This window comes from Trichoderma aggressivum, assembly GCF_033847375.1.
Source record: "Trichoderma aggressivum f. europaeum strain CBS 100526 chromosome Unknown scaffold_082, whole genome shotgun sequence".
NCBI classification, from domain to species: Eukaryota; Fungi; Ascomycota; class Sordariomycetes; order Hypocreales; family Hypocreaceae; genus Trichoderma; species Trichoderma aggressivum.
This window is the reverse complement of record NW_026946448.1, coordinates 55,485-68,986: the sequence shown is the minus strand read 5'-3', so window position 1 is coordinate 68,986 and position 13,502 is coordinate 55,485. Positions and strand designations below refer to the sequence as shown.

Below are 13,502 nucleotides of genomic sequence, written 5' to 3'. Positions count from 1 at the left end.
AGGAGCAAGGAAGCGTTGTCGAAAAGAAAAAAATGAGAGAGATGCTGGCGGGCGAAGAAAACGTGGCCGTCACGGAGACCCAAAAAAGCCCTGCGAGGCATAATGAGACACCACAGACTGCAAAGGCAGTGTATATTTTTGAAACTACACATGGCGCCGCTGCATAGAGGTTTCCCGGGGTCATTTGTTTGGTGAACTGTACTATGTAAAAATATGCGCAATTAGACGATTCAAAAGCTAAAAGAAAAGTTTACAAGAGCATCAGCAACGTCGTGAGGAAGAGTAGAATGCTTGAATGGCTTCCAATTGCATTATACGAGCGAGCGACATGCTGCGACTATTAACATGAGGCTTCTCATGGCTGGTGTTGATATGCACAGTAATGTGGTGGAACGATAATCCGCACCCACGGATGTGGTGGCTCTTTTTCCTCTTTTGCACTTTTTGTGCTTTCACTGAGAAGAACAGTAACGCCCATGGCCAAGCGTGCTAGTATTGGTACCTCGCAAAAAGAACAGCGCATTCCATAATCAGGTTCAAACACACACGTCTTCTCTTCACCCAGGCATGAAGCTGAAGCTTGAGATACATGCTTACAGCATCTTGTGTGATTGCGATGCCATGCTCCCCTCGGCAAAACACCGGAGCCCGCGCCAGCCCCACAATGTCTTGACATACGTAGCACCTTAAGCTCCAAGCTGTCCTCAGCAGTCTGAGCGCGGCTTCAGCAGGGACGAAGAATCTCCAACAACGCCCCCGGAGATTCATCTTCCACACCAGTACCGTAGCCACAATGGCGGCAAAAACCAAAGGGCCCGCCGTAGGCTACACTACGGAAAGCACTCGGACGCTGCTTCGGGTTGTCATTCTCTGCTTCATTGCAGCGGCGGCCATCTCCAGCCGTCTCTTCTCTGTTATACGTAAGCCAGCCTGGCTACTCTTCCAGTTGCGATGGATGTTGCGATGCTGCGATGCTGCAGCCATTGCCACGTCCAATTGCAGTCGTGGCGCTATATATCAGAGGAAACAGCTTGGCTAACCCACCATCTTTAGGATTTGAAAGCATCATCCACGAATGTTAGTCTATTATACCTACCTGCCCTCTCTATGCCCTCTCCACGTAGAAGCGCACGACGACTCGCCCCGATGCCACTTACTCACCATACTGACAACAATCGTCTAGTTGATCCCTGGTTCAACTTCCGAGCAACCAAGTACCTCGTCGCCAATGGCTTCCACAAGTTCTGGGATTGGTTTGACGACCGGACATGGCACCCTCTCGGTCGAGTTACCGGAGGCACCCTGTACCCCGGCCTCATGGTCACCAGCGGCGCCATCTACCACGCTCTCAGGACCCTCACAATTCCAGTCGACATCCGCAACATTTGCGTCCTGCTTGCGCCCGCCTGCTCAGGCTTGACTGCGTTTGCCACGTATCTCCTCACCAACGAAATGACCACATCGCCATCTGCCGGTCTCTTGGCTGCCGTCTTCATGGGAATTGCGCCGGGTTACATCTCCAGATCCGTCGCCGGCAGCTACGATAACGAGGCCATTGCCATCTTCCTTCTCGTCTTCACCTTTTACCTGTGGATCAAGGCCCTGAAGCTGGGCTCCATGCTGTGGGGAGCTCTCTGCGCGCTCTTCTACGGATACATGGTGGCCTCTTGGGGTGGATACGCCTTCATTACCTGCTTGCTGCCTGTCCATGCGCTGGTCCTGATCGCAATGGGCCGCTACAGCACGCGCCTCTATGTCAGCTACACCACCTGGTATGCTCTGGGAACGTTGGCCAGCATGCAGATTCCTTTCGTCGGCTTCCTGCCAATCAAGACTAGCGAGCATATGCCCGCCCTGGGTATGAACATCCTTCGTCCATGATATCAAGCAACTTGAGCATGGATCGCTAACATCATTTGCATAGGCATCTTTGGCTTCATCCAGCTCATTGGCTTCATCCAATACGTGCGATCTGCCATTTCTGGCCGTCAATTCCAAACCTTCCTTGTCACCATCCTCGTGGCAACGTTTGGCTTGGGTCTGCTGGGTCTCGTCGCCCTCACTTCTCTGGGCTACGTTGCTCCCTGGAGCGGACGTTTCTACTCTCTGTGGGATACCGGTTATGCCAAGATTCACATTCCCATCATTGCCTCCGTCTCTGAGCACCAGCCTACCGCCTGGCCCTCCTTTTTCTTCGACTTGAACTTTCTCATCTGGCTCTTCCCCGCTGGTGTCTATCTGTGCTTCCAGGATCTCAAGGATGAGCATGTTTTTGTCGTTGTGTACGCCCTCTTCGGAAGCTACTTTGCCGGTGTCATGGTGCGTCTGATGCTTACACTGACCCCCGTCGTCTGTGTTGCCGCCGCCATGGCTGCCTCTCAGATTCTCGACACCTACCTCTCATGGAAATCAGCTACTCCTGTCGAGGAGCAAGAAGCCCCCAAGAAGGTCAAGGGTGGTCTCCGCGGCAGCGATAAGCCCAATGTCGGAATCTACAGCAACCTCACCAAGGTCATGGTATCCGGATCCATGCTCGTCTACCTCTTGATGTTTGTCTCTCACTGCACTTGGGTGACGTCCAACGCCTACTCCTCGCCTTCAGTGGTCCTTGCCAGCCGTATGCCGGATGGAAGCCAGCACATCATTGATGATTACCGAGAGGCTTACCAGTGGTTGCGCCAAAACACCAAGGAGGATGCCAAGGTTATGTCCTGGTGGGATTACGGCTACCAGATTGGTGGCATGGCCGATCGACCTACGTTGGTTGACAACAACACCTGGAACAACACCCACATTGCCACCGTTGGCAAGGCCATGAGCTCCAGGGAGGAAGTCAGCTACCCCATCATGAGACAGCACGAGGTCGACTATGTTCTCGTCGTGTTCGGTGCCCTCCTGGGCTACTCTGGTGACGATATCAACAAGTTCTTGTGGATGGTCCGAATCGCTGAAGGTATCTGGCCTGATGAGGTCAAGGAGCGAGACTTCTTTACCCCCCAGGGAGAGTACCGCGTTGATGAAGGTGCCACTGAGACCATGAAGAACAGCTTAATGTAAGTGGGAGTAATGAAAGCTGGATGGAAGCCATTGATTTCTAACAAGAAGCACAGGTACAAGATGTCGTATTACAACTACGCCTCTCTATTTCCCGCGGGACAGGCCGCTGATAGAGTCCGAGGCGTCCGAATTCCCGACCAGGGACCTGTTCTCAACACGCTCGAGGAGGCCTTTACCAGCGAGAACTGGATTATCCGTATCTACAAGGTCAAGGACTTGGATAACATTGGCCGTGATCATGCTAATGCTGCCGCGTTTGAGCGCGGCCAGAAGAAGAAGAAGCCCACCAAGAAGAGGGGCGCCCGCGTGCTTCGCGTGGATTAGAAAGATAAAATGTGATATCACGGAGAGATATCTAAGGGGGGCCAACAGGAGCCAACAAAAAGAATCATGGCTTGAGTGCTCCAATATATCTAGGCAAAAGATGGTCTAGAATGTACATCAATTTCATTGTTTGCAAAAAAAAGCATGCCAGTCTTTTCGGAGCGATTGCTGATGGCCTATGTTTGTTTGCTTGATTGTAGCTTGTGATAGATGAAATAGCAACAGTTAATGCTCTGCCCATCTGCCTTTGGTATGGTGTATGTGATTTACCCCTATTCCGCAGAATCAACCCAAGATCGATGTCTATCGAGTTGTCAACAGATGGAACGCATTAGATGCACAACTTTGATGAGGCACCAGAGTGTCTCCCAATTGTTTCATCCAACCTTCGACTGAACACTCTTCGAAGCTCTCCCGATCATGCCTTCGTGTTTGCATAATTTTAGCTACCAATGTTGGCAGCTGCAGGAGCAACGGGCTTGCCAGCTGGCAGAATATTGTTGCTATAGCGCATCTTCAAGGCCAGGCGCGTTTTCATCCCAAGTCACGCCCGCTCTTTTCCTCTTCACTTCACTTTCACTTTTTTCTTCCCTCTTCCCTCTTCTCTCTCTTTTCTTTTCCCACCTCTCCCAACTTCTTTTTCAACCAAACATATTCTCTTCTCTTCAAATCCGTCGCTTCTTTGTTTTCCAAATCACGTCTTCTCTATAAACCTTCCTTGTCTCACTTTCAGATTCCGGCACGATGGGTGGTAGCAAGAAAAATCGGCGCAGGAACCCAGCTGATGACAATGGAGTTGATCTCCTCAGCCTTGCTTTCAACCTGCCCACGCGCCGCGATTTTGAACGTGCAGACAGAGTGGCAGACCAGAGCCAGATCCACACACAGAGCGTCAGGATTCAATATGACGCTGGCGAAGACGAATCTAGCGAGGCCGAGTCCTCGACTGTCTCTCAAGCAGATGGCAAAAGATCAGACACTCAAGATGTTGATGAGACGCCAAAAGCCCGAAAATCATCCAAGCCTCGGCAGCAACAGCAGGCCAAGGAAAAGAAGAATGACCGACGAGCCCCTTCTCCGAAAGATACTCAGAAAACACCTGACCAGGCCAAAATGCCGTTACTTACGCGTCGACTTTCGAAACGGGAGACTTCCAAGCCCCCCAAGTCTCGTGAGAGGTCGTCCTCAAGCCCAGCCTCTCTGAGAGCTCCTTCTCCTGCTTTTTCCATACCATCTTCAGCTACCTTTCCTCGTGCCACGTCTAAGCACTCTCAAAAAGCCGCTAATATCGCTGCTTCAGACGCTTCTGCCAGGCCTCTTCAGCTTCACATTGGCGGAGGAGCTCAACCGCAGCAATTCTATCAGCCCATGTTTGCTTTTCCCACGGCTTCTGTGTACCCTCAGACACAATTCTACTCTACTGTTGGCAATGATTCTACTTTTGGCTGTAATCAATATGTACCTTTTCCCATGAGCCCACTGCCCTCTACCAATACCATGACAACACCACAGCCGCGCAACCTAATTTCTCAGCAAGTTCAATATATTCAAAGCGATCTCGACGAAGTTGTGATGAAGCTTTCACAGAACCCGGATGATGCTACCTTGAAGGGTAACCTGTCAGCTCTGCAGACTGAACTCAACACTCGGCTGAACTCTTTATTGGGTACGGAACGCCAGAAGGAATCCAAAGCCTCGGATGTCTCCAAGTCTCATGACTTGACAATGATGTCCCCCATGTCTCAACTCACGACCACACAGCAGGAGAGGAGCCCTAAAAGGAAAATTCGCCATCACTTGTGCACGGGCTGCGGCAAGGTTCGCTCTTCCGACTATCACAGCAAGCGCCCTGTCGTTCCAGGACAAAGGCCTTCCAAGAACTACTGTGAAGACTGCTTTGAAGACAAAGTTGAGAAGGGGATTTTGGAACATCATTTTTGCTATGGCTGTGGCACTGCCAGATCCAAGGAATTCCATCAGAATCACCCGATTTCGAAGGAGGATAAGCCCTTTCCTAACTATTGCTCGATATGTGTTGAAGAGATCCGGTCAGCTGAGACTGTTGCAGACTTCTCCGTAGTTGATTTTGTAAGTATTTTGACCCACGATGCACAAAGGCGTCGGTTTAAGACGGAAATAATAACCAAGTACAGGCCCCAGAATACCGGTCCTCAAGCAATTACGCACACTTGGATGCAACCGGCGGTCAATTTCAGAATTACAAGCATGTTGATTCGTTTAACTCAAAGGAAGGATTGAGCAACAATGACAATCAATCCAACATCTTGTTGAACTCGGCTCCTGGCGATGACAGCGACAAGATTGATTCTTATGGAAGAAAGAAGATGCCACACACGCTCAAGATTTCCACAAGCGGCCCCCAGTTGAGCTCTTCAAACTCTTCACCCGACTCTCCATATTATCCAGTTCGCCATACTGGAGCATCCCAAAGACGCGCACAGAGAAGCCCCCTTACTAGCCCAGGAAGTCAATACTGCAGCTCTCCCGATACTCCGACTACGCCAAGATATCAATCTCCCTATGTTGAAGATGTTATTTCGCCCATCCAAGAAGCAAAGAAGCCGGATAGGGGCCATCAATTTCATTCAACGGCACCTAGCGGACGAGATCCTCAGAGTAGTTGTCTTCATCGCTCTGCAAAAGATCACAGCCCTGAAATTTCTCAAGAGGTATCCGACGATTCTACGGAAGGGCACACTTCCACCGACGATTCAGCCCAATCTACCGGGAGCAAGTCTGTGAAATTTAGGCCAAAAGTTGATATTCGTCTCTCGGATTCCCGAACATCAAGCAATGCCTCATCGCATGCCAAGATTCTTGAAGAAGATATCAAGCCTGACGATGATACCATACCAAGTCGGGTGGGTATATACGGAACTTCGCCAGTGAAATCCCAAAACGGGTATTACCCAAGAGCGCTAGGTTCTCACAAGGTGTCTTCTGTTGCTGGTGAGGACGGATACGTGGAAGCCATACCAGAAAGAAGCTACAGAGGAGCTTTTTCCAAGGACAGCCCAGCAAGTTCGTGGATGCCCCCTACGTCCAACACTGGAGGAGATTTTTGGTATTCGAGGCCCGCTGCATATCAGTCTACCACATCTCCCAGTCCCACGACGGAAGGTTTCAAAGGATTCCAGCCAGGTGGCCACTCTACTTTCAATTATGGTTCCAGAGGCGGAAATGGGGCCGAAAATGGCCCTCCACCGCTTCGCACCACTGACAATACATTCAACCCAACAGATGCCGACACCACGAAGGAAAGAGAATCGCAAAAGTCTCCCCTTTCACCAAGCTCCGGCTCTCAATCTCAAGGTGCCCCAGGATCGTCCGGGAATAGTTGGAGGTACTACACATCTCCATTTGGAGGAGATCCAAAAGCAGAGTCCACATTCAAAAAGACGTCCCCCTGGAGCAACTTCTCTTCTCGGTCTGACGCTGAGTGCCACACAATGCAAGACGATTCTTCGTTCAGTCAGAGTGCATTTAGTGACTACTCTCAGCCCAGCAGTAATCCTTACTATGAACCTCGCAAACGAACCTTTCCCGATATAAATGATTATTGCTTTTTCGGCACCCGGACCCATCGCACTCCTGGCAAGTGGGCAAAGGACTACCAAAGTGCAACAAAATTGCCCAAGCCGACGCCATACTGGATTCCCGAGCCTATCATAGAGGAACCAGATTCCCCAGAGAGCTCGCCAGGGAAAAAGTCCAACATGCTTGGTAAGTTGATAACGCTGCGTCACTCGTATCAAGTTTTCATTTTTAACTATTCACAGAGTTTGATGACATCGACATTTCTCCTGCATCTGTCAGCAATCTTGCCACTAGCTCATCGCCTGATTCAGCAGAGGGCATTACTGATCTTGTTGAGCCCGAAACCAAGTTGGACGATGAGTCTGACAAGGAGAACACGCCCTGCAAAAACAGCGGTGATATGTCACCTCCCGAGTAGATTTGTGAGGGATTTACAAAGTTGGGGTAGGTGGGCAATTTACATTTGCTGTTTTGACGTTTATTTCCTCTTCTATGATGCCCATTGTTGCTGTGGATGAACCACGTCTGATTTGTATGAACTTTTCTTCTTTTTCACGGTTTCTACACGATGTTTTTTACACACCCACGTTGCTATTGCGTTGTTATTTCTTTTCTTATTTTCTGAAACTTGGCACACATGTATCAACGTCGTTGCTTGCTGTCATGGCCAAGGGAAGAGCGGTATTCTAGTACTTGTCAAAGGGGAGGAGGATCGACATTATGGGAAGCAATATAGCTAGGAGAAGCCTGAGACTATCGTCTGAGCGCGATTAGCATTCATCTTACTGACCAGGAAAGGGAGTCGGAAATGTTTGTTGGTATCAACAACAAAGGTAAATGAGGTAGCGAGATCTCGATTTTAAGTTGAGATTGCATTAGCTAAATGGTCTAATTATACTGAGATTTGCAACGCCGATATAGTAAGATGCCCATGTTATGCATAAATACGCGCATGGCAGTCAATGAAAAAGAAAAATGCAGCCTGGGCCGCGAGAATGTTCCCTCCGACAAGTTCCTTGCCCCCCCCCCCTTCCGTCCAGCCCGTCCCAGCCCATCCAACTCATACGTCCCTGTTTTCTTGCTCATCTGATAAAAAAGAAGAGAAGGGAACCCAAATTCATTTCCACATGAGTACAGACACAGACAGCTTTTTTTCCCAAAGTAGATGTAAAGCACCAGATGACAGAAGAAAATAAGCAAAGATGGAAAAGGAAATGGAAATAGAAAGGCATGATGCTCGCTCACGCGTTGCTTACATGGCTTTTTTCTTTAATGGTGTACACCACTAACACAAAAAGGAGATGGGAAATGAAAAATCGAAGAAGAAAATGGCATAGAAATAGTAACGCTGGGCGCAAATGGTAAAATCACCCGCTCATCGCACCGACCGCGAGGTATCCTTCTCCGGACTCAGCCGAATCATGGTCGACTGCAGCCTGTTTGAATGCAAAGTAGTCGGCGTCACGCTGGCAGGCGAGCTTTTCCTCGACGAGGTCTGCCTCGAGGCCAGCAGTTCGATGGCCTCGAGCCGGTTCCGCTCAAAGGCGTGGCTCCTCTCGCGCTCAAAGTCGATGCGGCGGACGCGCTCCCGGTCCTCGGCCTTGGCGTCGTTGATCCTGCTGCGCTTCTCGGCGAGCTTCTCGCCGACGTCGCGGACGCGCTTCTCCGTGCGCAGGCAGGCGGCGTCGAGCTTCTCGGCCAGGGAGGCGTCTGCAAACTCGAGCTCGGGCTTCTGCTGGTCCGGCCGCGGGCGAGCCGAGCCGCCCCAGAAGCAGCGGAAGACGAGCTTTGTCTGGAGTTTGGCGTCGGGGGTGCCCCATACGAGGAGGGTGTCTCCGGCGTAGAGCTTGGCCCAGTACACTGAGGCTGCTGCAGGATTCTTTACATCGGAAGATGGGAGGGCATGTCCGTTGATATGGATCCCGTTGGTGGCTTTGGATGAGATCCAGCAGAAGTAGGAGTCCTTGTCCGGTGTAGAGTCCCTGGCCCAGGGAGGAGGCGTCTTGGTCGTGTCCTTGGCGGGATCATAGCCCTCTTTCCATAGGAGAATCTTGAAGGCGTACTTTGGCACTCTCGTGTCGGTCCTTTGCTCGTAGATGATGCTGTTTTCCAGGCCACGGCCAAACGATACTAGCGAGTCCGTCATGGGACACGATATCCCCTGAATGCAGGAGCTCTTATCGGGTTCGATCAGGCCAATGGCTCTGGCCTGTGTTTCTTTCTGCACGGGAACCACGAGATTCTGCGAATCCGGGATGAAAGGCTCAGCGTCCTCATCAGGCTGTACGGCGGTTGGAGGGAAATCCATGGCGACGTCCTCGTCGGGAGATTGTCCCACAGTCGGCGAGTTGATTCCGCCATTTTGCCTCTCCGCCGGGCCAACAGGCGGGAAGTATTTCATAGCCAAGCTCCACAAGGGCGTCTTGCCTGGACTGAATTGCTCGCCTCTGTCGCGGGCAGCCTGGACAAACGCCTGGTATTGGAGCTGCGTCATCTCGGGATAATTGAGGTGCCACGTCTTGCGGTCTTGCTCCCAAAAAAGCTGCTTGCTTACCGGCCCGTCGATCTGGCGGCCAGATCCCGATCTCTGAATGGGCGGCATGCGGGCCAGCAGCTTACACTCCTCAATGGCCTCTTCGGAAAGGTCGTCGGTGTACAGCTCGGACTTTAGCCTTTTGATAGTGGGCTTCCCGGTAGGCGTGCTATCAAACTCGTCGCTGGCTTCGACCGACGGGGGTTTGCGTTTGCTCGTGTTAAAGTCCATTGATGCTGCAGTCAAGTAGAGTGACGACGATTCCACATGTCTTATTACCGATCCGGTGCCATTCAGGTCTTGTGAAGCAACCTCTTCCACTAGGCTTTGCAGCTGGTCAGCAGACTGATGGTGGGCAATCGACACGCTTGTGTCTTGTCGGAAGATACGGCGGTGCTTAACGAGAGTTGCGGCAGAATCGCCAGAATCGTAAGCCTCGTCTACTTGGCCTTCGAAATTGCTGCTGCTGCCACCACTGCTGCCGCTCACTCCGTTCCTGTTCGTGACGGGCAGGTTGAGATGCTGCTCCGGTACGGCTCCGGAGTTGGCAAAGGCGGAAGCCCCGACTTCTCCAAAGAGGCGAGGAGGCTGCGTGCCTCGGCCAAAGGTATTGTTGCCATTCTCCTTTCCTTTTCCCTTTCCATTGCCCCCCTCTTCCTCCTCTTCCCCCATGGAATCGCTCACTCGGTCATCGTCATCCACGTGATCGTATGTCTGGTACACGTGTGTCTGGTACTTGGGCGGCGGATCCAAGTAGTCTTCGTCGTCGGTAATTTCATCAAACGACTGCGAGGCTTCAATGGTTGTACCGGCTAGCCATGGATGGTCATCCAGCTCCTCTACTGTCGCACGGTTCTCCGGTCTTCTCTGAAGCATGCGGCAGAGGAAGTCAATACCGCTAGAGGAAATGGAATATTGATCCAACGGTCGAATGTCCAGCATCTCCGTCATGATTTTATGCAGCAATTCGGAATAGCTGATGCCGCTTTTGACTGGATATGGAGGTTGCCCCGTCATCGAATAAAAGAGGACGCCACCTAGAGACCAGATATCCACGGCATGGTTGTACCTTTGGCCCGGCACACGGCGAGCCTTTTTCCCTCTACTCCTGATGCCGTTGTCATCGTACTCCACGTACTCGGTGTACACCTCTGGCGCACAGTAGAGCAGCGTGCCGCAAAAGGTCCTGAGGAATGTCTGCTCAGTGTCCACCATCTTTGAAAGGCCAAAATCGGTGAGCTTGACGTCCAGGGGCTGAAGCGTATTGATCAATATGTTGTCTGGCTTGACGTCTCTATGGGTGATGTTATTGCGATGTAAGTAAGCGAGCGCACTCAGCAGCTGCTGGGCCATTGTCCTTGAGTCTTCTTCATTAAATGGGCCATAATCTACGATGTGTTTTCCAAGATCCCCTCCAGGCACAAACTCCATAATGATGATGAGAAGTCGATCGTCCCAGTCAAAGTTTTCCATGTATCGCACAATGTTGGGCTGTTAAGGGATTCAACGTCAGCCAACCACAGCCATGATGGGTGGTTTGAAAAAGCACGACTTACATGATGCACCTTGCGCATAATCTTCATCTCATTCTCCACCTTTTGGTCCAGCACTCCATTCTTAATGAAGCGGCGTTTCTCGAGCTCCTTGGCAGCGTACGGCTTTCCGTCATACTTGGATGTGACTTTGTAAACGACGGCAAAAGCTCCCTTGCCAATCATGCCTATCCTGTTGTATTTGCCGGATCCGGTCCACTCTCGTCGCACAGCTCGGGTATCTTTGGGCTTTGAGGGGGAACGCTGATCAGACGGCTGGCGCTCCAGGCGCCGCGGCGAAGTCTGCTGAGCCGCCTGAGCCGTCCTGAATAAGTCGACATGACCTCCAGGCCCCGTGGTGATGGTCTCAACCTGCAAGGCGTGGCGAGCAAAGTATTCCTCGACCTGGCGCGCGTATGCCCTCTCGTATTCGCCGTCACGGCGCGGGATTCGAACTCGGAAGGAAAGGTCGTTCATGTGATTGTGAAGATAGATGCAGATGATGGACCCCGAGCTCAACGTCCACCTCGTAATGGGCGGCCTGCCTTCCTCCTTGGGGCGAGAAGTGAGCAGGTTGTCGTCGACAAAGGTGCCATTGGTGGACTTGTCCTCGATCATGACGATGCCGTACTCGTTGACGTATATGCGGAAGTGGATGTTGCTGATCCTCCGCAGCGGGTCGTTGACGAAGACGACGTCGCACCTCGCATTGTTCCTCCCAAAGACGTAGCCCAGCGCAGGGTTCTTGGCTTGGCTCGACAGCCGCAGCAGGATGGCGTAGTTGCCATGGTTGGTCGGGTCGGACTCGAAGCGGCTCGGGTGGTCCTCGAGGTCGTAGTCGGGCTCGACGCCGTCGGCCTCCTCTTTACCGATGATGAAGGGCGACCCGATCCTGGCCAGCTGCTGGACCTCGTTGCGGGCGCACTCGGAGTGCGGGTACAGCACGCAGACAATGTCCGAGATGTCTTCGTCGGAAAAGCCCGAGTTCTGCTTGCCCACCCGGCGGGGGTCGAGGACGTTTTGCGTCGCTGCGAGGAGAAGAAGAAATGTCAGCGTTTCGTTTCGAGAGGAGCGCCGTGAACGAACGGCTCCGGCGTCATCTTACCCTGCGTTGGCTCTTCGCCGTCCATTGGGAGCGACCCGGCGAGGCTACGGCGTGCAAAGAGTCCAGGTTTGCCGCGTCCAATGCGAAAGAGCGTGCGCTCGCGATGCGTATAAGTCGAGGAGAAGAGCAGCAAAGCCACAACCCAAAGCCCTGGTTTGTGAGGCCACCAGAGGGGAGGGTCGCTTTTTATCAGACCCGGCGGAAGCCTAGACGTCCAGTTTGGTTTATTAGTTGAAGGGAGCTACCAGCCCGCACCGTGCCGCAACTATTAGTTGAGGTGGTATTTGATAGCTAAGCAGTTGGCCGCCCTTTTCTTGCGCCACCGAGGAACGGCGGTTGCAGCGTCGTTGCGCTACAGGCACAAGCACAAGCACAAGCACCAACTCCAATCCCGACGTCGTACGTGGGGAATAGCAATAAGATAGTATATTCAAGTTGAGTTTAGAGTGAAATGGCAATCCGGGGGTGGTTGACAGGCAAGTTTCGGCGTGGCGGAGAAATAATTATGTAGGCAGGCAGTACTTTGAGCAGAGCAGAACAGCGTCCCGTCCCACGGCAGTGATGGCACTTATAGTTCCCCGCTGCAAGACAGCGGCAGCTTAGCGATGGCGGGGTTGACAGTGGCTTACAGGGCACTGGGTTTCGTGTTGATCAACATGGGTGAACCACTGGAACAAGAGATTGGGGCGTCCAGAGGGGGGAGAAGAAGAAGCAAAGAAGGCGGGAAACTTTTAAGAAAAGGAAAGAAAAGAAAAGAAAAGAAAACGGGACGAAACAAGACAAGACAAGACAAAACCCGCGAGAACAGCAATTCATCCGTCCGCCTGAACCGATCACCGACCACTTTCCCGTGTCCCGTCATTCACTCAAGTCCATTTCGCGCCAAGATAATACCAAAAAATCGCTTGAAACCAAAAAAACACCCTGCATAGATTACATACAAGAGGGCAAAAAAGAAACAACCAGAAGAAAAAGGCACCAGACAAATCAACACCGCTAAGATGGGAGAGAGAGAGAGAGAGAGCGTGTACCGTGTCCGCGTGCCCCCCCAAGGTCAAACTACCACCAAAAAAACGCCCTCCAAGTCACGCGAAGACAAAAGCACCGCGCGCGTACTTTTCGCTCTACTCTCGCCTTTTCCTTCCATCAAACACGTCCGCCCTATCAACTAATTTCTTTTCATTTTCTTTTTTTTCTTTTTTTGGCGTTTCTCTTATCATCTTTCCTCGTATCAACAATTCCGCGCCACACAAACACACACCCCTACCACCCTTTCGCGCGTCCTCGTGAACAAGTCGCCTCATTCCCATCCATCTATCTATCCATCTCAGCCCCATCCCATGTCAAATCGCCAAAATAACGGCAACTTACACACCCTGCACGTCATTGCCGT

At 51.8% G+C, this 13,502-nt stretch overlaps 3 protein-coding genes across 3 annotated transcripts; 2 read left to right on the top strand and 1 right to left on the bottom strand.

The window, feature by feature from the left end:
• Positions 1-793: 793 nt before the first annotated feature.
• Positions 794-3,381, top strand: Triagg1_10713 (CAZyme family GT66; the record flags this gene model as incomplete). The annotated part of the gene is made up of 4 exons (XM_062894815.1): positions 794-920; positions 1,184-1,858; positions 1,925-3,053; positions 3,111-3,381. The coding sequence occupies 4 exons, from the start codon at positions 794-796 to the stop codon at positions 3,379-3,381; spliced, it is 2,202 nt and encodes a 733-aa protein (XP_062750343.1).
• A 744-nt stretch (positions 3,382-4,125) lies between these two features.
• Positions 4,126-7,357, top strand: Triagg1_10712 (uncharacterized protein; the record flags this gene model as incomplete). The annotated part of the gene is made up of 3 exons (XM_062894814.1): positions 4,126-5,469; positions 5,535-7,125; positions 7,182-7,357. The coding sequence occupies 3 exons, from the start codon at positions 4,126-4,128 to the stop codon at positions 7,355-7,357; spliced, it is 3,111 nt and encodes a 1,036-aa protein (XP_062750342.1).
• A 957-nt stretch (positions 7,358-8,314) lies between these two features.
• Positions 8,315-12,767, bottom strand: Triagg1_10711 (uncharacterized protein; the record flags this gene model as incomplete). The annotated part of the gene is made up of 4 exons (XM_062894813.1): positions 8,315-10,963; positions 11,029-12,032; positions 12,110-12,315; positions 12,739-12,767. The coding sequence occupies 4 exons, from the start codon at positions 12,765-12,767 to the stop codon at positions 8,315-8,317; spliced, it is 3,888 nt and encodes a 1,295-aa protein (XP_062750341.1).
• Positions 12,768-13,502: the final 735 nt, after the last annotated feature.